The sequence below is a fragment of the Pan troglodytes genome, chromosome X, assembly GCF_028858775.2.
Source record: "Pan troglodytes isolate AG18354 chromosome X, NHGRI_mPanTro3-v2.0_pri, whole genome shotgun sequence".
Taxonomy (NCBI): domain Eukaryota; kingdom Metazoa; phylum Chordata; class Mammalia; order Primates; family Hominidae; genus Pan; species Pan troglodytes.
Genome location: NC_072421.2, coordinates 63,360,747 through 63,386,120, shown reverse-complemented (window position 1 = coordinate 63,386,120; position 25,374 = coordinate 63,360,747). Strand labels below are relative to the sequence as shown.

Here is a 25,374-nt window from a genome sequence, read left to right as displayed (position 1 = left end):
CCCTAGCACCTCTTCCAGGAACCTTCTTATCTCCCTTGGCTAGGTATTCTCCATCTGGGCCCTCAGAATACTTGGCTTACCCTTCTCCCCATCCCTCTTCTATGTTTTTGTCTCCATAGCACTTCTTAACCATCTTATGTACCACATAATTTGCTTATTTATTATGTTCGTCTCCTCCCCACTAGAATGCTAGTTTCACAAAAGCAGAGATTTTTGGTCTTTTCTTATTCATTGCTCAATAAATATTTATTAAGTGAATGAATGACATGGCCTTTGTACCTTGAGTTATGTATATATTGTTTTCCCTCTCTCTGCTACTAGACTGAGTAGACTGTGAGGTCCTACAGGGCAGTTTCCTGCTAGGTCCAGCTCTGTAAAAACTGCCCCTCAAACTTGGTAGATTTTTTCTGAATAAATGTGAATATTGGTGTCTAACCTCTCATCTATGAAGTCCTAGGTTGGCCTCATGTCCTGACTTAGCATGCAGGGCACCTTTGAGAAGCTTCCTTGCCCCAGCCCTGGCCCCCCACATCAGTGTGCAGCACCTACCGCTCCATCTGCTTTTGGTGCTTCTCCTCCCGGGCCTGTGCCTTCATCTGCTGCACCTCAATGGTGTCAGGCTTGCGACGGCGCATGTATAGTTCATGGTTCCCCATGCACAAGGCCAAGATCCGCTTGTTAATCCGCAGCCGGGGAGCATAGAAGACGAAGTCCTGGTGGGAAATCAGCAATCAGAAAGAATTTGGAGGGACAGGTGAAGGTGATATTCTGCCTTCTGAAAAGCTAAATCCAAAAGCACTGGAAAGAATATTTAATCTGACCTCCTGCACTACAGATGGGAAGACTAATTATCAGAGTGGTAAAGTGACTTGCCCAGGGTTAGACAGTAGACAGACCCAAGACTAGAAACCCAGGTTTCTTGACTCTGAAACCCATGTTCTTCCCACAATTTCTTTCAATCTTTGCTTATGAAACCACAATTTCTTTCAATCTTTGCTTATGAAAGCATCCTAAATTACTCTTAATCAAGTTGAAGGATTCAAACTTTCTCTGCTAATTAGGGAACATGCTAGGTCTCAGGTGACCTCTTTTGGAAGCCAAATGACCCCTGAATAATACCCTGGTGGGTGCAGTATGGGTGGCTGGACTGTTTCTACAATCTCCTAAAAGCAAATCCTAGACCCAGCCCCTTAAATCCTTTTTGGAACAAGGCAGGCTGTAAATACATACATGAATACATAAATCTCCTGATCACTGCTTGTCCTGGTTGTTGTTTTTAAAATGAGCCCTTGATCTCAGCTGGCTTTGTTACTTAACTTTTTCTGATAACAGTTGAGCACAGCAGCAATAAAAGAAAACACACAAGAAAATCCAGTGAATTTGAGTTTGTTACTACAAATACCACTGGACCGAAGTCACCAGCTGATGGGCACCACCATCTCCTCTGCCACTGACCACACACTGCTACTGTCTCATATAGCTTGGGGTGCAGGTATAAATCCCAGCTCTACCATTTTTAGCTGTGTGATCTTGGGCAAATCACTCCATCTCTCTAACCTCAGTTTTGTCAGCCATAAAATTAGTATGCTACTTAGTACCTACCTGACCATGTTGCTGAGGGTTTAAGGAGACAACATGTGTAAAGTCCCTAGCAGGGGAAGTTCAGACACCTCATGGCTGGAGAAGAATCACTGAGCCTTCATGAAAAGGGTCAGGCTCAGCATTGTCACTGGGCCTTGTTGGACATGCAGTATCCCAGAAAAGGGGACACTCAGCTCAGTTTCCTACCCTACCCACAATCACCAGCTGTCTGGTCTTGTCAGCTGCAGGCTACTGAGTGAGTAAGAAGCATGGCGAGTGTGTTAGAGAAATGAATGAACTTAAAGCACTTTTTTGGTCTTGGATTGCTCTGGAGAAAAGTCTGAGAGGGCAGCAGTAAAGTTCTACCAAGAAGTTTGTAGGATCATCTTCAGATTTGGACTTTGGCCACAGCCCTTTCTCCACAATAAAAAAAAAAGAAGTCAAGGGCTGGGCATGGTGGCTCACGCCTATAATCCCAGCACTTTGGGAGGCCAAGGCAGGCAAATCACCTGAGGTCAGGAGTTCAAGACCAGCCTGGCCAACATGTTGAAGCCCTGTCTCTACTAAAACTACAAAAATTAGCCAGGCATGTTGGCATGCGCCTGTAATCCCAGCTACTCGGGAGGCTGAGGTTGTAGTGAGCCAAGATTGCACCACTGCACTCCAGCCTGGGCAACAGAGCGAGACTCCATCAAAAAAAGAAAGAGAGAGAGAGAGGAAGGAAGGAAGGAATCAAATATGTGAACAGTGTCCACTTTCTGGGACCCAGGGGCTTGGAAATATGAGATGCATTCGGTTTCCACCCCAGAACCTCAGGGCAACAGAGGCAATGGCTAAGAAGCAGTACTTAACACTGCCTGTGGCTCTCCCACATCCACAGTGAGAGAGACAGGTAGCAGAGTAGAACCAGGTACAGGATGTCTGCTGGCCATTTCTTGGCATCAACATCCCCCTCCATTCCCAATCTCTATTTGTGCTTCCTGTTTGTGCACATGCGCGCACACACGTACACACAAACACATCAGAAAAGGAAGAGAAAAATAGAATAGCATGATTGCTCATTATGCAGGCCTTGGCAAGTACCTGTCTTGGTCAGAGGGAGGAATCACTCACCGGGGCTTTTTTGTCAATGGGCTTGATGACAAATTTCTTATCATTGAAAGAGATGTTCCTGATTTCACTCCAGGGGAAGCCTATCTTGGGAGTTAGTCTGTAGAAATAGAAACCAATAACATCAGGACAAGGGCAAGACAAGAAGGGTGTAGAGAACTGGTGGCTTGCCCTCACTGTCACCTCCAAGCTTCTATGTCTCTCTCTCTTTTTTTTTTTTTTTTAAATAAATAGAGACGAGGTCTCACTATGTTACCCAGGTTGGTCTTGAACTCTTGGGCTTGAGCAATCTTCCCTCCTCAGCCTCCCAAAGTGCTGGGATTACAGGCGTGAGCCACTGAGCCTGGCCAAACAAACACTTCTCTCTGGAGGAGGTAGACTCAGTGACAGCTCAGCCAGTGTCATCACACGCCACCAGGTCAGCTGCCAGCATTGAGAGTTCACTAAAGATCTCCTGATAGTACAACTAACATATGATTCCTTGTCTCAAGTTTGTTTTGTTATGTATTTGTTTGAGGCATGGAACTTGTAACAATTCCTCAAGGGAATCCCCAGCCCTATTTAACTGAGTCTCTTCTATCCAAGCTTACAAAAGTTTGAGAGAAAGTAAATAATGAACTCCAAAATTCAGGAGTTATATGGAACAATAATCTATTGCTCTCCATCCTCACCAAGAGCACACCAAGTGAAAAATATAAGCAAGTGGGATAAGGCTACAGTGAGAGGATTATAGGCCAAAAGCCATTTAACCATCACAGGAGACTAATTACAAATGCTGATAAGATAGTCTAGGCCTGCACGATCCAATAAAAACATAATGACTGTCACATATATAATTTTAAGTTTTCTAGTAGCCACATGAAAATAAGTAAAAAGAAATGGATTTAATAAAATTATAGTAAGTTTAGTTAACCCAATATATCTAAAATATTATCATTTAAACATGTAAATAAATATTTTTTAAAATATTAAGACATTTTACATTCTGTTTTTCACACTAAGTCTTCAAAGTCCAGTGTGTAGTTTACACTTACAGCAGCACATCTCAATTCAAAGTAGCCACATTTCAAGTGTTCAATAGCCCCATGTGGCTGGTGGCTACCATAGTTGACAGTGTGAGTCTCGTCAATACAGGATTTAGTATTGACTAAGGGAAGTTGTGAAATCATCTGGGCTGGACTAAATTAGGTAGAAAAAGAACTGAGATGGGACCCAAGAGATATGGCCCTGCTCCTTGGTGAAAAGTGAGCCCTAGATGTTAACGTGACCTAAATAAACTAAAAGAGATCTGAGATATACCTGTCATTCTGCTCATAGATGTTGAGACCCAGGGCATCCACCCCCAGCCACAGCTCTGAGCCTTTCTTGTTCTTGATGCTGAAGTAGTTCACACCATACATCTCCAGATCTTGAGCAATCTTCAGATATTCCAGGACAGCATCCTCCCTAAATGACACAGAGTTGGGGGTCACAAAGTGGGGCTTGTGAGTCAGACCCAAGGAGATAGAAAGCCTGATTACCCTGTACTTCTGACAAGGATCTTGCTATCAGGAGTGGGAAAGGGGACAAAAGGCAAGCAGATGATGGAGAACAGAGCACAGCATGACTTTTGCAAAGCAAAATCTCCTAACAAAAACCTAGGGTCTAAGCTCCCAAGGGGAATAAAGATGGGCTGACCCTTGCTGGCCTCTGGCATGTTGGCTGCCATAGAAGCAATTTTCTTTCTCTCATTCATTGTGACAGCCTCTTATAAAGGCACATTCTTAGCAGGGCTCAGAATGTGGTGATGGCAAAATGATGATATTTGTCCTTCAACTAGACAACCCTCAAAAATGCTTTGCCATGTGTAAGAGCTCCCTCCATTTCTTGATAGTCAAAACTGTTTGGGCTACCAGTTACCAGCATTCAGCAAAACAAACAAACAAGCAAACAAAAAACAGCCTTATAATGGTCCTAGTTTGCCTTCTATTGTCCCTGTTCCCTCTTTCTCCAACATCCACCAATGTCCCTTGTCATCAGTCTCTTCTCCCTAGAACGCATTCTCATTCACCCTGTAAGGGAAGTGGGGCCCACCACTGCTTGGGCAAGCTTACCTGAGCATGCCACGGTGTTCCTCATGCCACACCTGGATCCGCTCCTCCCACTGGTCCTTGTTGAGTTTGTGCTGTTCCAGGACTCTGGAAAGACAATGGGTGATGAGTAGTTTAAAGCACAAAGTCCCTGTGCAGGAGAGAAGGGAAGCCCATTTAGCTTTCTAAGGGGCTGATGCAAAGAGGATGTAGAGTCAGCCAATTGAGGTCACACTGGAAGCAGACCGAAATTATAGCAAGAAGGTGTTAAACTAGACACAAGGAATTGCCTGAAAGGTAAGAGAGCTACAAGAATGGATGATCAAAAACAACAAGGGGAACACCTTCCTTTGTACCTTCATCCACAAATCAAATGATGTGCTGTGGTCCCTAAGCATAGCAGTAATGTGTCAGGAGTTTGTGCTGACTTTAGGGGCTAACAGTAGGGATGGACCTCATGGAGCCAGGTACACTCTCTCCTAGATCCTCTTAGGACCAACACTCTATGTTTATAAGAATACTGCTCAGAAATGAAAGGATGGCCTTTGGCTACAGAGCAATGAACTGAGTCCTAATGGCTTTCAGAAAAACCAACAGGCCCAACCTCCAAGACCTACTAGATTATAAACAAGGTTTGCTTTAAACATGCCATCTCAGATATCATGGCAATGACTCAGGTAGAGTCCCCAGGGTACAAGCACTATCCCTAATATCTTATGGGTGTGTTGTACATATATGCCATAACTCCAATGGGACTGAGGCTCCCAGAATGAAGCAAAGCTTTTCCTTCTAATCCAAAAGACTATGGAAATGGCCATTGGGTATAGTAGGAAAAAACTTAGTGTTAAAATATTAAGGTGCTAAGCTTCCAGGTCTGGCTCTGGCTCTGCCTCAGATGAGCTGCACCAGATGGGGAAAGTCAGTGTGAGTACCTCTGCACCTCTATTTCCTTGGCCAGGAAATAAGGATATTGCCTGCTTTGTTCATTTTGTGTGTTATTGTGATACGAAAACAAAAATAATGAGTGTTTTAGAGCTTTTGACTTTGAAGTTTACAAAAGGGGAAAGCTCTGTACACTAGCTGTCAATATTAAAAGACTATTTGAGCTCCCCATGTCCTCGGTTTGCTTATTTCTCTCTCTCCCCTGTGAACTTCTGATATAAGAGATCTAAATCAGTAAAAAGAACTGAGAAAATGGAACCAGGGAGGGGTGAAAGAAATTACTCAATCTCTGGTTCTATATAAGCACCTGCCTCCAGGGTAATAAAGTTCTGTAACCAGGTAGACAGAGGGAAAACAAAAAGGCTTTTTATTTGGAAAGCCAGAAAAACAACAACAGAGTCTGACACTATATGCAAATGTCTCTTGAGCAGCATAACACAGTCTTCAGACAGACCCCAATGGAGAAGAACAGATCTGGCATCCCCTGTGAGGCAGGGATTGGTCAGCTGTGGGCTGCAGCCCCTTATGGTCAAGGCAAAGGAGGGCAGGGAACCACCTCACCTCTGCGGGAGCAACTTGTCTCCGGCCAGGTAGCCAGACTTATGCACTTCCTTATTGAAGTCGCCATACTTAGACTGGACAGCATACGAGGCCAGCAGCACAGCGGTCTCAGGCGGGCAGTAAATATCATCATTGAGAATGCCCTCTTTCACTTGCAGAAAGAACAGGCGCTGAGTGATGTCCTGAATCAATTCCTCGGACACATCCTCAGGGTAGAACTTGGCACGGAACTTAAAGAGCAGGGGGCTTTCCTTCCGCACGTCCTGGGCAGTCACCTGGGAAGAGTAAGGGTTATGGACTCTCAAAAAATAGGTTTTAAGGGTGATGGAGTGGCTGTAGGGTGGGGAGAAAACACTGACAGATCATTAATTTGCATAATCTTAGACAGCTGGGTGGCAACTCCCCTGGTAATTAAGAAAAATAATACATTACTTTCACTGGGGACTGAATCCCATGTCTGTAATCACTTTCTGTTGGGAATTTCTTCCTGAAATTACCTTAATACCGACTGATGATCAGAAATCTTCAAACCACTTTTATCTGACTATATCCAACTATCCCCAAATTCTGATAGTAGGCATAAGCTCTTCTTTTAAGCTCGTCTTATAAGTCTCCTCCAACTTCATAAATTAGCAAAGTAAGGACTAGGATATATGACTGAGGACTGAGAACTGGCTAAACAAGAGCACAAATTAGACATTTTTTAAAGCCTGAAATGGAATACTAGTGGCTCCACACTTGTCCAGCAAAAGACTCAACTCTTTAGGAAAACAAGACTCTACCAGCAGAAGGTGGGGCACCTACTCCCTAGACACAATCAGAGAAGCAAACTGCAGGACAGTATGGAGACTTCTAAGGACAAGGCCAGCCAGTTTGAGGATACGAAGATGGAAGGCTGCCAGGTTCCCGTGAAGATGCTGCTTGGGGTGGACAGCTTGCATGGACTCAAACCATCCCATTTGGGGTCCAACTGAGGTAAAAGATCAAGAAAGAGGGAAACATCTATATGGGGTTCAGACATCAGTTGACTGCTGGAGAAGGTGCAGCATAAGACTGTAAGATCTTTCAGATTTTTTTTTCTAGTTCAAGAATCTGTGGCTCTTTTTAACAAATCCCCAGCCAAGCGCAGTAGCTCATGCCTGTAATCCCAGCACTTTGGGAGGCCGAGGCGGGCGGATCACAAGGTCAGGAGATCGAGACCATCCTGGCTAAAACGGTGAAACCCCGTCTCTACTAAAAATACAAAAAATTAGCCGGGCGTGGTGGCAGGCACCTGTAATCCCAGCTACTCGAGAGGCTGAAGCAGGAGAATGGCGTGAACCCAGGAGGCGGGGCTTGCAGTGAGCCGAGATGGCACCACTGCACTCCAGCCTGGGCGAGAGTGCGAGACTCCGTCAAAAAAAAAAACAAAACAAAAACAAACAAACAAAAAAAACACAAATCCCCTAAAGCCATTGAGTTTGGAGAGATGAAGGGGACACCAATCCTCTCTTGAAAAGCCACTAATGGATTTGATCCAAAACAAGTCAAAGTTCAAGCTAGTGTTCCCATTAGAAAGAAAAGAGTCTCTTCTTCTTTGAATGCTGGCCATTGTCGCTGTTAGAAGTCAAAGTAGAGACAGAGCAAGAGCTTTGCCTTGCTTGTGTCCTCGGTCCTTATTCTGATCCAAGTGGTCAACAGACCACCCAGTCACAAACACAGCCCTAGGTATCCAGGATTTGCCAACTAGCACATGGTACCCTCCCAGGAATGTTCTGGAAAAGAAAAGAATTCTAAATCCAACAGAGGAATAAGCAGTTACCTTCTTATTGAGTTTCAGCCAGGTGGAGAAACCTTTAGTGTCCTGGTACTGCAGACCAAAGAACCAAACTTCCCTCAAGCCAATAGTTTTCACCACCTAGAAGAGAAAACCAAAACAACCAACCATTGATTGAATACTTCCTCTGTGTGAGGCACAGAGGACACAAAGTTTGAAGTCAATATTATATCTGCCCTTAAAGGGTTTAAGGTGCTCAGCATCTGGCAAGAAAATATACTTGGGCAGCAATCAAGAACTGATGTCGGCATCTCTCTGCACAAAGTACTGCTGAGGCAGGAAAGGGATCTATTACTTATGAACACTGACACATACCAAGAACCTTACATCCATCATCTCCTTTAATTTTCATAATACCCCTATGCTAGACTTACAATTAGGCCCATTTTATAGATATCAAAAATGAGGTTCAAATAAATGAAATAACTTGCCCAAGTTTCAGGTTGTGAGTGACAGAATTAGGGTTCAAACCAGGTCTGTTTGACTCCAAATCCATGCATATCCAGTGATTTCTGCCACCTCCTCCTTCCCTCTACAATGTCACACCACTTCCCACTTCCATGATGGATTAAAGACTGAAGGTGGAGATTGTTGGATTAACTCCTGTATCTTGTTCTCTTGGGCCACTCCCATATATTATCCTTCATCCTTAGCAACTGGGGGTAATACCCACACCCTTAAGACTGAGTTCCATTTACAATACCCCAAATAAAGAATGTTTGAGAAGATAAAACGGGGATTGTGAAGGACTCTGAAGCCATGCTGTGCCTGGGTTCTGAGAGGATTTTTTCCAACCCTGATCAGAGCCAAGTCATGATTCCTCTTTCTTACACAGGTTTAGGGTGGAAATTAGGGTAGAAATAGGGTAAGTACCTCAGTGTAGCAGCTGAGGTGCCCCCTGTTGTCCTGAGCCTCCTGGCTGAACAGTGGGCAGGAAAAGGAGGCTTGCCAAGAAAACACAGATGAGCTCTGTTCTCTAGTCCCTGACATTAGCATGTTAATAGTCTGGCCCTCAGCTCAACCCCAGCATACCCACCACTGTCGATGGCAGCAGTGAAGCTGAGCCACATCCTAATGAGGTCAGGCTGGCCTTAGGCAGTCTTTTTTATTTTGTTTTTTGGGGGACGGATGCAAGTGGAGGGTAAGGGTAAGGTGAGAAAGAATCATAGAAATATACCTGGAGATGGAAGCAGGGAACAAGGACCCAGTTTTGCTGATGTCCTTCCCTTATGAACAAATTAATATCTCCCTTCAAAATACACACACACACATGCACACACACACTCACTCACAAAGACACACATACACACACTAACACTGTATCCACAAAGTTTCTATTATGCATCCAAAGTCAGGCCCCACAGTCACACCCAGAGTTTACAATCTAGAGCTTCAGAGACCCCAAAGAAAAAAGTAGCTCATATTTATTAAGCACCAATCATGTGTCAGGCGCTGAACAGTAAACAACCCTGTGAGATAGCAATTATACCCATATTATAGATGAGGAACTAAGGCTTAGAGAGGTAATGCATCTAAAATTACAGAGCCATATAGAACCATGATGTGTCTGACTATAGAGCTTGTACCTTTTCTTCTCTAGCATGCTATGTCCTAATGCCAAGTACTCATATGAGCTTACGACTCCTGAGCTTCTCAAGTGATTAATTGCCTTGTCTCTCCTTTGGCCCAAATTTCCCATCCAGATAATAAACTTTGATCACTTCTGCATCGAGATATGCTTCCTGGCATTCCCACTAGACCCAAGCGACAACCACTTTGGGGAGAAGCCATGTCCCCCAAGTCATCGACCTTCATTGCTCACCAGGTCAACCTTCCCCTTCATAGCTTGGATCAAGTATCAGGAAACCTGAGCAAAATGTTCATGTCTGTCTCCAACTAGCTGTATGATATCAAGGTAGCATATTTCCTCTCTGGGCCTCGCCTTCCTTATCTATCCAAATTGGGGAGTATGGCTTCAATGATCTCTTTTTTCTCTTAAGTTCTATCATTGTACTAATTACATTACAAGGTTATTTTGCAAATGGTTAATAAAAACAATCCCATTTCCCAGCTACCTCTTGCTGATGTGGATAATTAGAAACATGTTTAGAAAAGATCAGTGGGGGTGGGAGGTAATGAGGAAAGTTCAAAAGGCTTCCAGAATTCAATGGCCAGTTGATTCCCTGACTCTAAGTCAATAGGCAGCTGGAACTGCCAGAAAGTTTCAGATGGAGAAATGTGAATGCTTATGTTGAAATGTAATATTGGCTTTTTGCAGAGGATGAAGGTAGTGGGTGGGCGTGAACAGAAAAGATTTTTTTAAAGCACCTTGTATATCATCCTAGATCTAAACAGGGCCCAAGGCCCAATTAACAGTTCTAATCATTTTCCACAGGGTTGCAGAAGAATAGTGTGTCCAGATGCAATTGGTGGGAAAAGGCAAGATCCAAGAAACAATCCAGCTGAGAGAGAGAGAAAAAAAAAGAGAGAGAGAGAGAAGACCCACTGAAGATGCTGAAGAGAAGATGGACCATGAGGGCCAGGATATTAGGTCATGGGGGGAGAACAGACTTGGAACAGAAGTAGTAGAGCAGTGCTATGGTTTGGATGTGGTTTGTCCCCACCAAAACTCATGTTGATGCTTCATTGCCAGTGTGGCAGTGCTGGGAGGTAGAATCATTAAGAGGTAGTATGTAATGAGAGGTGTTTCAGTCATGGGGACCCCTGTCCCTGTGAATTACTTGACCTTTTGTCACATTATGAAACAGCACAAAGGCCCTCACCAGAGGCTGAGCAGGTGCTGGTGCCATGCTCTTGGACTTTACAGCCACTACAATTATGAGACAAATAAGCCTCTTTTCTGTATAAAGTAACTAGCTCCAGGTATTTTATTATAAGAACATAAAATGGGCTGGGCGTGTTGGCTCACGCTTATAATCCCAGCACTTTGGGAGGCTGAGATGGGCAGATCATGAGGTCAGGAGATCAAGACCATCCTGACTAACATGGTGAAACCTGGTCTCTACTAAAAATACAAAAAAATTAGCCGGGCATGGTGGTGCGTGCCTATAGTCCCAGCTATTCGGGAGGCTGAGGCAGAAGAATAGCTTGAACCCGGGAGGTGGAGGTTGCAGTGAGCTGAGATTGCACCACTGCACTCCAGTATGGGTGACAGAACAAGACACTGTCAAAAACAAACAAACAAACAAACAAACAAAAACAAAACAAAACAAACATAAAATGGACTCAGACAAGCAGCAACTGGTCTTTGCCTGTACTAACAGACTAATTGTAGAGGCTAAGAGACTCCAAGACTGAAAGGAAGTGAGGTAGGCACAGACTATGCAGCCAGTCCCAGAAATCCCAGGAGTGAGACCGTTAGCCTCTTTTTGCACCACGTTGTCTGTTTCACTATTGGGTGGGAGTAGGGGTGTGATAAGAGAAGGAGGATTAGCCAGGTGTGGTGGCTCATGCCTATAATGCCAGCACTTTGGGAGGCCAAGACAGGTGGATCACCTGAGGTCAGGAGTTCAAGACCAGCCTGACCAACATGGTGAAACCCCGTCTCTACTAAAAATAGAAAATTAGCTGGGTGTGGTGGCGCATGCCTGTAATCCCAGCTACTTGGGAGACTGAGGCAGGAGAATCGCTTGAACCCAGGAAGCAGAGGTTGCAGTGAGCCGAGATCGCGCCATTGCACTCCAGCCTGGGCAACAAGAGTGAAACTCTGTCTCAAAAAAAAAAAAAAAAAAAAGAGAGAGAGAGAGAAGAAGGATCATGGTGACTAAAGTAGTTCTGAGATCCAGAGTAACTCAGGAGAAGTTGGACAAAGTAATACCTAAAGTGATGTCAAAAAAAAAAAAAAGAGAGAGAATTCAGGCTCAGTGCTGGGGGGAGGGAGGGTGATCTCTCTGAGCGCTGTCTCTTCCTTTGTGAACATAAAGAAATCAGAAACATAAATGTTCCACTTCCTTAGGCTCTAGGGCTTAAAGAGATGAGTAATATCTCTCAGCCTGCACTGAAGTCTCAAAGTGAGAAATTGAGGACGTGGCGGGAAGGAAATATGGTCTGATCAGAATTGAAACTGAAAAAGAACAAAGAACAAAAATGGATGACTCCTGACCCCAGGCTACAAGGAAATCTCTAAGGCCCATGGGGGTGCTGTGAACCATTTTATCAGGCAACTCTAAACCCCTTTTCCAAGCCAAGTTTTTCTTGCTTCCAGCTTTGCTTCCAGTTGAGACCTCCATTCCAGAGGAAAGAGAAACCTTATTTTCAAGTGAGAGCTTAGCATCTAGCTTCCAGTTCCAGGAATAACCTCTGTGGCTCCAGTGACTAGGGTCCTTATCATTCCACTCTGAGAAATGGTCCTATCCCTGAGGAAAAAGAAAATTCTTTATTGGCTCCCTTTGACCCGACAGCCAGCTTATCGGATCTGAGCCAGTATTTCTCAAAGCTCCCATGGAAAAAATCCTTAAGCAGCAGAAAATAATGAATGCATATACCCAAGGGACATAGGGGGTGTGGTAGGATGGGGTAGGGGGAGATAATAGGTAGATGGCTGTAACCCAGCTATAATTTCTTTGAAGCCTCAGGTTTAATTATTTGTGCAAATTTTATATTCTACTCCATAAATAATGAATTTTTAAAATTATTGCAAGTAAAATTAATGCTCTAGAATACTAAACCACATTCATCTCACAGCTTTGTATCCCTCCTGGAACCTGCCCCATACACCTAAAGAAAGTAGGACTTCAGTTTTTAAGACACTAGCTTAAGAAACTGGAGGTTGTGTATTCTACTCAGCTCCATGACTGTGGAGAGTTACAGGGTTCAAGCAACATAAACTGGAAAACTGAGGTGCAGTGAAAAGAAAAGATCTGCCTTGGAGTACATCCTCGTTAATTATCAGGAGCTTCTGGAAGCAAGAAAAAAAAACCCTTTACCTCCTTTTGACATGTGGAGGCAACCTACATCTGAGGTCTGTAGAGGGGAGCGGAGATCAGGTCAGCTTAGGAGCCCAGAGATTCTCTTCTTGAATCCCCCATGCATTTATCTGAGTAAACAAACTAGTGATGTCATCAGCCACTTCCAAAGCCCAGAGCATGGCCGGGCGCAGTGGCTCATCCTGTAATCCCAGCATTTTGGGAGGCCGGGGCGGGGCAGATCTTTTGAGCTCAGGAGTTCGAGACCAGCCTAGGCAACATGGTGAGACCCCATCTCTACTAAAAATACAAAAAGATAGCTGGTGTGGGCACCTGTGGTCCCAGCTACTTGGGAGGCTGAAGTGGGAGGATCACTTGAGACTGTGGGGTGCGAAGGTTGCAGTGAGATCACACCACTGCACTCCAGCCTGGGTGACGGAGCAAGACCCTGTCTCCAAACACACACACACACACACACACACACACACACACACACACACGAGCACGCACGCCTAGAGGAGAATGAGGGAGTAATGCTGGAGCCACAAGAGAAGAACTGTGTGAGAAACAATGTGCAAAACTGCATCAATGCCCAAACACCTGAGACCCCCAAGATACCATTACAGATTTGGCAGCATCTGCATCAGCCACCCACCTGAAAGCAAATTATTGCACCACTGGAAAGCACCAAGATGGGCTACCACTATTGCTGTTTCTGTTATTACACATTGCCTGTGGTCAAGTGGTCACCTGCTCTATAACAGAGAACATACTCAGCTGAGGTTCTAAGTTTCTTTCTTTTATCGTTTTTTGTTTGTTTGTTTAGAGATAGGGTCTTGCTGTTAACCAAGCTGGAGTGCAGTGGTGCAATCATAGCTCACTGTAACCTTGAACTCCTGGACTCAAGTGATTCTCCAGCCCCAGCCACCCAAGTAGCTAGGACTACAGGCATGCACCACCATGCCCAGCTAATTTTTAAGTTTTTGTAGAGATGGGGTCTCGCTATGTTGCCCAGGCTGGTCTGAAACTCCTAGCCTCAAGTGATCCTCTCACCTTGGACTCCCAAAGCACTAGGATTACAGGCATGAGCCACCATGCCCAACCTAGCTAGGGTTCTAAGTTTTGGAAGCAGGTAAAGTGGAAGAAGGTTCCAGAGGACAGTTGATCAAAAGCATTAGAAAAACTGGAAATGCTATGTGCCCTGGTTTAAGCCCCAGCTATACCACTTCCTAGCTATATGACCTTAAACAGATAATTTCACCTCTGTAAGCCTCAGTTCCTCATCTGTAAGATGGAGATCCTCCTACTATAATATATGTTAGTTATTTTATAAAATGAAAAAAAAAAAAAGGTTTACTGTCCTTATTGCAGAGTATTCAAGTCCTAAGTACTTTACTGAGCCAGAAGAACTTCCTGATTTCATAGCTCCCTCATCTGAACTCTCAGGGCAATGCCACCCACTTTAGTCCTTAATAAGAACCACCAATATTAGAATGCTTGGTATGCACCAGGCATTTTACTTATTTGAGGATTAAATCACAAAATCTGAGATTAGCATGATTATCATTTTACAAAGGAAAGGAAAGTACTGAGAGGCTAAATGAGCCATCCAAGGTCACACAGCGAAGTAACAGGACAGAATTTGAACTCAGGGCTGGTTCTAAATCCTATGCTTTATATATCACCCCATGGAACCTGACCTCAAGGGCGTTTATTTCATTCTTTGTGGGTAGAGAGTTGCATGTGCCTTTCTATGCCTTTATAGGTAAGGAACTCCAAGTTCCTGAAGAACAGAGATGGTGTTCAACAGTGTAGACCTTCAGTCAATATTAAATGAATCAGTAGATAGATGAATGAATCGATGCTTTGAGATTTCACCTCTGTCCTCGAGCACAGCCCTTTAGTGGCACCTAGGTAATCCAAGATCAAAAGCTTTAGAAGTTGAAGCAAGTGACAAAATCACTATAGCAAAACATGTTCTCTCTCCCCTCTAGCTGTAGCACACTCACAAGAAGAGAGGTAAATGAGAGAAACTATGAGTCCTACTTCCCTTTCCCACCAGGCCCTAGACTTCCTCAAGCTATGGCATCCCATTGTTGCCTATTATTTATTGCTGGTGCCAAGGAGTACTTCCTCTCTGGTTGGCTTCCTCTCTGGTCATTGGCCAGATGACTGCTGCGTTCCAGGATGGCCGTAAAGCTTTTGCCAATTCCTGCCAAGGAGTCTAGCTCCTTCCTCCCAGGCCCAGGCTCCACCAGGAGGGCCTCCTTGAATGATGGGTCCCAAGAGCCAGACAGAACGGACTTCCTCCCTTATGCCTCATCAAGTTAGAGAGAGAAGAGCTCACATCCCCCAAATGCCTATGAATGCATAACTCTACTGATTCCTGACCTGACCTGCCTTGGCCTCAAGAGGGCCAAATGCTCAATTCCTTGAGTTCAAATCTTTTTCCCTGTATTTTCTCACCTGTGGGGTCCACCTCTGTCCCTCTGACTCACAGAATGTGACTGCCCCCCTCCTTCTTATGATAGTCCTTCAGAGGTCTGAAGACAGAAAGCATATCTTCCTTGAGTCTTCTCTAAGTTGAATACTCCCAATCACCCCAAACAGAGTAGTGCAGTGCAGGAAAAGTATAGTTTTGTGATCAGAGTTGTATTCAAAATTCCATATCACAACTTACTAACTACATGACCTAGAGTATGTTCTTTCACCTCACAGAGGCAGGAGCATTGTGAGGATTAAAGCACCTAGCCAGGAATAGGCCATAGTATGTGCTCAATAAATGATACTTCTCAAGATAACAATGATGAGAAGTCATGGACTTCTTGGTTTCCAAGTCTCCCAAAGGCTTTGTTTTGGAAGCAGTAGCATTCAGAACTAGCATACCAATCTGCCCAGGGTTCCCTACTATCTGTGGTTCCCTACTATCTGGGCTTCCCTCAAATCCACACCCACAGCACACAAACCAAACCAACACTAACAAAAAACTACCAGGCATTGAGGTTTTTTGAAGTTAATAAACCTCTTTGTTCAAGAATTTTTCTGCCCCCACTAGGCTCCAAATCATGCCTTCCTCATCCTCCACAGCCATCCCCCTGCAATGCACATATACAAAGCCCCCAGTGTTGAGGGTAGAGGATGGCGTCATCTGGTTTGGGAGGGGGAATTAGTAGAATCAGGGCTCTTGGAAGGAGTATAGGTAAATGTCAAAGGAGCCTCTGGCTCCCAGCTGGTCTGTAAAATCTGCACTGACTAACCGCTTCCCTCTCTAATAGCTGCTACCCAGAATGATACTGCTGTCTAAAGCAAAGGGCCCAAAAGCCTATGTGTTCTATGGACACTTCCTCCCTTTTGTCTTAGAGACAGTAAAAAGCCTGTCAAGGAAGAGATGATCCCCTCGCCAGCTAGCCCTACCGCCTCACATATGCCAGCAGCTGATCATACTCAGGTGAGGCATTTCCCTCCTTTTTACAGAAAAGGATTGTCTGAAATCCCAATACTAGGAACAGAAATGGGAGAGAAAGAGAGATGGAATGCACAAATAAATTCCAGAGATAAATTTTCTGAGAGATAACCAGATTTGAGAAACAAGTTAGGCATTGTACAGATGAGAAACTGAGGCCCAAATAAGGGAAACGTTTGTATCACAGGGAATTAGTGACAGAGCCAACCCTACAGCCCAAGATTCATGACTTTCTATCCAGGCCCTTTTGACTTCACTAGGCTGTCCCTTTGAAAGTTCTCCAATATAACCTCCATGTGAAGAGAGAACGCAAAGCACAATTATAATTAGAATGCATTTAGTCATTCCAGACTAGCACCATAATCACTTGTGAGCTATGTGAATGTAAGCACATCACTTTAATTGTAGTAAACTTGTATTTAAATATTCCTCAGACTAATTTGTATTTTCACCAATTAAGTATCAATGATTACACTTTGCCATTCAAAGTAAAACAAACACAAAACAAACTCCAGAGAAGTAAGTTCCACCTAAATCTGAAGTTAGATATTCTGAGGATCATTAAGCCCATCTCCCAATTCTCCCAATTCTAGATTATTTTTCTTTACTTTTTTTTTTTTTTTTTTTTTTTGTAGAGACAGAGTCTTGCTCTGTCACCTAGGCTGGAGTACAGTGGCATGATCATAGCTCACTGTAACCTTGAACTCCTGGGCTTGAGCAACCCTCCTGGCACAATCTCCTGAGTAGCTGGGACTATAGGTGTGCACCACCATGCCATGCTAATTTTTAAATTTTTTGTAGAGACAGGGTCTCGCTGTGTTACCCAGGCTGGTCTCGAGCCCCTGGGCTCAAGCAATCCTCCCATCTCAGTGTTAGGATTACAGACATGAGCCACCACATCACGTCAACTCCAGCTCAATTAATAATACAAGAAGCACAATGGTATTGGAAAGGGAGCTATCATTTATTACTTCTCTACCATATGCTGGATGCTTTCTTCCAGCTAACACTTTCTTTCCTATTTGTGTTTTCTTATCTTTCTCACCTATTTCTAATTTATCTTTTTGGATTGGACATCCTTATATGCCACTATAATCAGATTTTTGAGTAACAGGTAAGATACAAAACATAACACACTCACAAAAATCCTGTGAGGTAAGTATTAGATTTTTCTGGGGGGGAGGGGATGAAGATACCAACCCAGAGAGTTCAATAATTTTCCCAGGGTCTAACTAGGAAAATGAGGATTTTGTGTCCTCATCTGTAAAACATGCCCGTACTAATTCATACACTCACAGAGCTTTGTGATAGTCAAATGCTTATCATAATACTTAGCATACACTGAGTCCTGGATAAATGTTAACTCTCATCTGTATTAGCCACAGACAATAATTTTCCCACTCTATGTAATAAGAACTCAGAAGATGTACCCAAGCTGTCCTCAAATTTCTAGCCCTCTCCTACCCCTGTCTCCATTCTACTCTTGTCTTTTCTCTCACCAGTCAGGAGTATTCACAGGAATAGAATTAGCTTATTTGAACACTACCTCCTTCTTTTTTTCTTCCTCTCTCCAACCCTGGGGAAGTTCTCATATGGTAAAAGGACACAGAGAGCAAGGAAGAAAGGGAAGCAAGAGGGCCTGGAGAATCCATCAGGATGATATGCAGCCTAACATCCTGGACAATAACTCAGACCTCCACTTCATCGGAGTCTGGTGGAGAAATAGGATAATGGCCTGTCTGGTGAGGTCCCAGCCTCTGGAAATGGGAGCCTCATTTTTGCTCCTAGAAGTCTGGCCACAGACGGCACATTCCCTTGAATGCTAAAAATGTCTGTAGCTCCCATCTGTTTATTACAGTATACAGTACATCCTTTCTGACAATAATGATTCACAATGAAGGGACACCCCTTGGGTTGGAGATGGGAATGACCTCTTCACTATGGCGAGTAAGCAATTATCTTCATGGCATGCCTGTAAGAGATGAAGCAGCCTCCTACTGCATCCATCAACTCCCATGTTGTCCTAAGTCCCAACATTCTTTTGAGAGAAATGTACATAGAGCTTACTACCTCAGGGAGAGTAAGTTAGTTTCCTTCTACTAGGAAGCAAAAACGTGGGACAGAGGCAGTGTGGTGCAGTGGCAACAATGTGGAGTGCAAATCCCAGCCAAATATCATTTGGGTGCAATTAAGTTATTTAACTTCTGAGCCTCATCATTAAAATGGAGAAGACATCACTTACATGTTTCAGAGTTAAAAGGAAGGCTCCATATGCTAAGATTTTTAAAGCATCTAGCATAGAATATACACCATTTTCTTTTCTCCCTTATTCAGGACCAAAGATAAAATTAATCAGGACCATAGGGTGCAGGCTGCCAAAGTTTAACTTTGCCTCCTTTCATATTAAGTCTGGAATCAGCCTTCATTTTGATCTATCTTGGAGTGAACAGGAACAGAGATTCTTTGACAAGAGGTAAAAGTCGTGGATTGTTGGCATTGTGGTGGAAGCTATTCAGAGAAGGAGAGGAGGCTAAGGAGTCTCCGCCTTACCTGGTCAAATAGCTGCTTCCCGGTGGTGTTGGGCTGGATGGCAAACTCCAGTTCTGCATCCATGGTGGTCACACGCACACTGATCTAGGATGAGATCAAAGGAAGCAGGTTAGTCATCTGGCTCTGTGTTCAACAGAGCCTGAGACAAGTGTCTCTGCTCAACCACAGAGGAAGGAGCTAGGATGCTAAGAGCCTGGGCAACTTAGATACTGATGGGGATGAAGGGAGAATATTGACCCAAACACAACCCCTGCTCCCAAGCAGCTTATTGAAGACAAACAACACAGCCACAGAGCAATACTTACCAAAGAACAGACAAGCATGAAGGCCAGGCGCAATGCCTCATGCCTGTAATCCCAGCACTTTGGGAGGCCGAGGTGGGTGGATTGCTTGAGGCCAGGAGTTCGAGACCAGCCTGGGTAACATGGCAAAACCCCATCTCTACTAAAAATACAAAAATTATCAGGGCATGGTGATGCACACCTGTAGTTCAAGCTACTTGGGAGGCTAGGGTATGAGAATCGCTGGAACCCAGAAGGTAGACGTTGCAGTGAGCCGAGATCACACCACTGCACTCCAACCTGGGCAACAGAGCGAGACTTTGTCTCAAAAAAATTTTAAAAAATGAATGCAGATCAGCCTACAACTAAGAGCAGGCAAATGATAACTGTACTTCTTCCAGGAAGGCCTTTCCATCTATACTAGACAGCTTCAGCTCACAGGGTTCTCTTCTCACCTCTGATCTACCTGGATTATCTATAGCACTGGTAAACAATTGCAGAGGCAAATTAATATCAGGACAAAGAGCACTGGGTTCCACATGATAATCTAAAGGGCAGAAAAAGCTTTCAATAAAATCTAACACCCCTTCATGTTAAAAGTTCTCAATAAACTAGGTATTGAAGGAGCATACCTCAAAATAATAAGAGCCATCTGACAAAGCCACAACCAACATCATACTGAATGCGCCAAAGCTGGAAGCATTCCCTTTTAAAACCGACACAAGACAAGAATGCCCTCTCTCACCACTCATATTCAACATAGTATTAGAAGTCCTGGCCAGAGCAATCAGACCAGAGAAAGAAATAGAGGGCAACCAAGCAAGAGGAGAGGAAGTCAAACTATCCTTGTTTGCAGATGACATGATCCTATATCTAGAAAATCCAATAGTCTCGGCCCAAAAGCTCCTTAATCTGATAAATAACTTCAGCAAAGTCTCAGTGTACAAAAATCAACATACAAAAGTCACTAGAATTCGTATACACCAACAACAATCAAGCCAAGAGCCAAATCAGGAAGGCAATCCCATTCAGAACTGCCACAAAAGAATAAATATCTAGGAATACTGCTAACTAGGGAAGTGAAAGATCTCTACAAGAAGAACTATAAACCACTGCTCAAAGAAATCAGAGATGACACAAACAAATGGAGAAACAGTCCATGCTCATGAATAGGAAGAATCAATATTGTTAAAATGGTGATACTGCCCAAAGCAATTCATAGAATAGACTCAATGCTATTCCTATCAAACTACCAATGACATTCTTCACAGAACTAGGAAAAACTATTTTAAAATTCATATGGAAACAAAAAAACAACCTGAATAACCATGGCAATCCTAAGCAAAAAGAACAAAGCTGGAGGCATCATGCTACCCAACTTCAAATGATACTAGAGGGCTCCAGTAACCAAAACAGCATTGTACTGGTACAAAAACAGACACAGAGACCAATGGAGCAGAATAGAGAGCACAGAAATAAGGCCACACACCTACAACCATCTGATCTTTGACAAAGTCGACAAAAACAAGCAATGGAAAAAGGACTCCCAATTCAATAAACGGTGCTGGGATAACTGGTTAGCCATATGCAGAAGATTGAAACTGGACCCCATCCTTATCTCATATATAAAAATCAACTCTATATGTATTAAAGACTTAAATGTAAAAGTAATGTAAAACTCAAAATTATAAAAACCCTCAAAGAAAACCTAGGTAATACCATTCTGAACATAGGAATGGACAAAGATTTCATAACGAAGATGCCAAAAGCAATTGCAACAAAAGCAAAAATTGACAAATGAGATCTAACTAAACTAAAGAGCTTCTGCACAGCAAAAGAAACTATCGAGTTAACAGGCAACCTACGGAACCAGAGAAAATATTTGCAAACTATGCAACTTACAAAGGTCTAATATCCAGCATCTATAAGGAACTTTAACAAATTTACAAGAAAAAAAAAACCCCATTAAAATGTGAGCAAAGGATATGAAGAGACACTTTTCAAAAGAAGACATACATGTGGCCAAGAAGCATATATAAAAAATTTACATCATTAGAGAAATGCAAATCAAAACCACAATGAGATACCATCTCACACAAGTCAGAATAGCTATTATTAAAAAATCAAAAAAAAAATAATAACAGATGCTAGTGAGATTGCAAAGAAAAGGGAACCTTTATACACTGTTGGTGGGAGTGTAAATTAGTTCAACCATGGTAGAAAACAGTGTGGCAATTTCTCAAAGACCTGAAAACAAAACTACCATTCAACCCAGCAATATCATTATGGGGTATATATCCAAAGGAATATAAATCATTCTATCATAAAGATACATAAACGCGCATGTGCATTGAAGCACTATTCACAGTAGCAATGACATGGAATCAACCTAAATGCCAGTCAATGGTAGACTGGATAAAGAAAATGTATGATACTATGCAGCCATAAAAAACAACAAGATCATGTCCTTTGCAGGAACATGAATGGAGTGGAGGTCATTATCCTTAGCAAACTAATGCAGGAACAGAAAATCAAATGCCAGACTGGGCATGGTAGCTCACACCTGTAATCCCAGCACTTTGGGAGGCCAAGATGGACGCATCCCTTGAGGCCAGGAGTTCAAGACCAGCCTGGACAATATAGCGAAACCCCATCTCTACTAAAAATACAAAAATTAGCCAGGCAAGGTGGTGCACACCTGTAATCCCAGCTACTTTGGTGGCTGAGGCACGAGAATCGCTTTAACCCGGGAGGCAGAGGTTGTAGAATACCACATGTTCTCACTTATAAGTGGGAATTAAATGATGAGAACACACAGACACATAGAAGGTGGAGGGTGGGAGGAGGGAGATGATTAGGAAAAAATATTTTAATAACTAATGGGTACTAGGCTTAATACCTGGGTGATAAAATGATCTGTACAATGAACCCCCATGACATGAGTTTACCTTATGACAAACCTGCACATGTACCCCTGAACTTAAAATAAAAATTAAAAACAAAGAAGAACACTGGATTCCAAGCCTAGCATGTAGCTGGTCAAATCTACAACCTTGGATAACTCCTGTCCTTTTCCTGGGCCTTAGTTTCCCTTACCTGTGCAAAGGCAGAAATGGGATGGAGGGCAGCCAATTAAACTAGATAAATGGCCCAAAGACCATTTCAGTGCTGATGTCGGTGGTTCTATATACTGCCTTGCATTGCTAATGCTTCCTATATTTATGTCTCATTGGCTTCCTTAGGCTCAAGACGGGAAGGGGGCCTCAGTAGAGGTGGGTATGGGTGGCATAGAGGGGCTACCAAAGCCAACTCAGTGGGAGGACAAAGGTACAGAAACAGGCCCAGACCAAAATAAGAGACAGCCACACACATGATTTCACGGGCACTAGAAAAAATACCACCTTTACAAATAGATCCTCGAAGCTAGGTCAATGATAGCTGAAATTTCATAATTAGAGATTTATTCCTTTGGCTGAAAACTCAGTAGTAATGGTAGCAGTAGTAATAGTAACAGGCAGCAGCTTTCCTGTATCAAGACTTGCTACTCACCAGGCACTTCATATGTACTACCTCATTTAATATCAATAATCACCCTGTGAAGTAGAGTATTATCTCCACATTGGAGATAAAGAAATAGGTATTTGTCTAAAGTCACATTGCTATTAAGCAGGGGAGACAGGGTTTGAATCCAGGTCTAAATCCAAACCTCACAATGTAAACCAATATGCTAAATTCCTCTTACAGAGTACAAAAGTCTCCCATTAAAAGAAAAAAAAGATTGATTTTTAGTTGTTAGATATTTTGCTTAAATGATGTATATAGTACAGCCACAAAATGGCTTGTTATATGGTCATACAAAATCTTTATGAAGACTATTTCATGCTCACGGAAGACACTTTAGTAATATTGAGGAAATGTAAACAGTATTTCATAGAGTCCATGAGCTCAACTTTGTAAAATGTATACATAGAAGGATGATTGGAATCTTGTCCAAGTATTAGTCAGGCTTGGTTTTGGGGTGGTGATCTTATGGGTGCTTTCTCCTTTCTTTAAACTAAAAAAAAAAAAAAAAAATCTAATCTACATTTTCTAAGTTGGTCACATACTGCTTATAGTATTGAGGGAAAGCACTAGATATAGTATTGCCAAAGATGCAAATTTCCATGGAGTGAGTAAGACATTAAACCTTATCAGTCTTTGAACCTCTAGGACTTTCCCGAACACACGGGTCAGGAGCAGGGAAGAGGGGGCCAGGGAGCTATTTTGCCAGATAAACAATTACGATGAGGATCAGGCCCAGAAAACAACTTTGTAAATAAATCTCGCTAGGGAGCCAAGGAGGAAATCTATTTTAGGATTGACAATGGGACAGGAAAGGCCCTGAAGGCAGGAACAAGTAAGGCAAGTACCCCAGTGGGAGTAAGGCAAGGTTAGCCACTTTGATTTGGTCCTACCCTAGGCTTCCTGCCAAGTCAGTGACCCCTACAGAATGGGCCGTCATAAAGTAGGATGGGGCCATTGAACTGGAATTTGAGGGGCACCATACTATATCCAGCCTCAAATCACCCTTGAGCTGGGTCAGGGGTGACCTCAAAACACCAATGACTGAAGGGACAGGAGAGAATAGAAAGGGGGCAGTGGGCTTTTTAGAATAATAGACTTCATTCTCAACTCAAAGTTTACGTCTTACTTAGAATTACCGTTCCAGTACTCAAGATTCAATGGGTACTCATGCAAGACGTTGGCTAAATGAATGGGTACCAAACAAGGGATATTGGAGATAGATACAGCATAATATACACATACAAAGATGGGAACATTTGACATCTTGACTTTTTTGTGCCATGAATCATTCTTGCCTGTCTAGTGAAGCCTATGGACCCCTTCTTAGAATATTTGTAAATGCATGAAATAAAGTAGATACAACATAACAAAATTATATTGAAATATTTGAAATATAAATCAAAATTTAATAATATGTGCTTATTATCATATTAAGTAATTACCGAGCACTAGGTCTTATTAGTTAGTTATTGCCACTGTAATTTCAAACGTGTATTGAGCATAAATAATATTTTGAGAAATATACAATAACTAATTGTGATACAAAAATATGTCTGTTAGGGGCCGGGTATGGTGTCTCACGCCTGTAATCCCAGCACTTTGGGAGGCCAAGGCGGGCGAATTACTTGAGGTCAGGAGTTCGAGACCAGCCTGGCCAACATGGTGAAACCCCATCTCTACTAAAAATACAAAAATTAGGCCAGGCGCGGTGGCTCACGCCTGTAATCCCAGCACTTTGGGAGGCCGAGGCAGGTGGATCACCTGATGTCTGGAGTTCAAGACCAGCTGACCAACATGGTGAAACCCCACCTCTACTAAAAATACAAAAAAATTAGCTGGGCGTGGTGGAGCATGCCTATAATCCCAGCTACTTGGGAGGCTGAGGTCGGAGAATCCCTTGAACCTGGGAGGCGGAGGTTGCAGCGAGTTGACATCGCGTCATTGCACTCCAGCCTGGGCAAAAAGAGCAAAACTCCATCTCAAAAAAATAATAATAATACAAAAATTAGCCGGGCATGGTGGTGCACGCCTGTAGTCCCAGCTACTCTGGAGGCTGAGGCAGGAGAATCGCTTGAACCCAGGAGGCAGAGGCTGCAGTGAGCCGAGATCACGTCACTGCACTCCAGCCTGGGTGACAGAGCAAGACTTCATCTAAAAAAAAAAAAGTACATTAGATAGTTTCTGTATAAACTTCTATTATTAAGAAACCTTAAAAAAAGGGTAGAATCCAGGAAAACACTCCACAGCCTAAGAGTTGGTAACAAGGTCATGGGTACTGCTATTACTGCTGCCTTTATTTTATTTTTATTTTTATTTTTATTTTTATTTGCCTACATTCATAATTGAACAAATGGCTAAATTACAAAGGAGAGGTTGGTAAAAAACAAATAAGTAATTTTCCTCCATCCAAGTTCATATATCCTTCCCACTTCAAATTCTGTCCATGGACCCCATAGAGGTCTGAGGACTCCAGGTTAAGGAGCTTCCTATAAATTCATTTCAATTCACCCAA

At 43.1% G+C, this 25,374-nt stretch overlaps 1 protein-coding gene across 2 annotated transcripts in view; it reads right to left on the bottom strand.

Annotated features, from left to right (window-relative positions):
• The window catches only part of MSN (moesin), a 74,145-nt gene that overhangs the window by 5,949 nt on the left and 42,822 nt on the right, over window positions 1–25,374 (bottom strand). The window contains exons 2-8 of one of the 2 annotated variants that reach the window (XM_016943122.3): window positions 19,018–19,101; window positions 8,065–8,160; window positions 6,264–6,538; window positions 4,785–4,868; window positions 3,991–4,137; window positions 2,695–2,791; window positions 550–713 (exon numbers count right to left, since the gene is read on the bottom strand). In XM_016943122.3, coding sequence (XP_016798611.1) covers window positions 550–713; window positions 2,695–2,791; window positions 3,991–4,137; window positions 4,785–4,868; window positions 6,264–6,538; window positions 8,065–8,160; window positions 19,018–19,101 — 947 coding nt within the window. The remainder of the gene's footprint in view (window positions 1–549; window positions 714–2,694; window positions 2,792–3,990; window positions 4,138–4,784; window positions 4,869–6,263; window positions 6,539–8,064; window positions 8,161–19,017; window positions 19,102–25,374) is intronic. The other variant, XM_063804586.1, reaches the window with a different exon arrangement.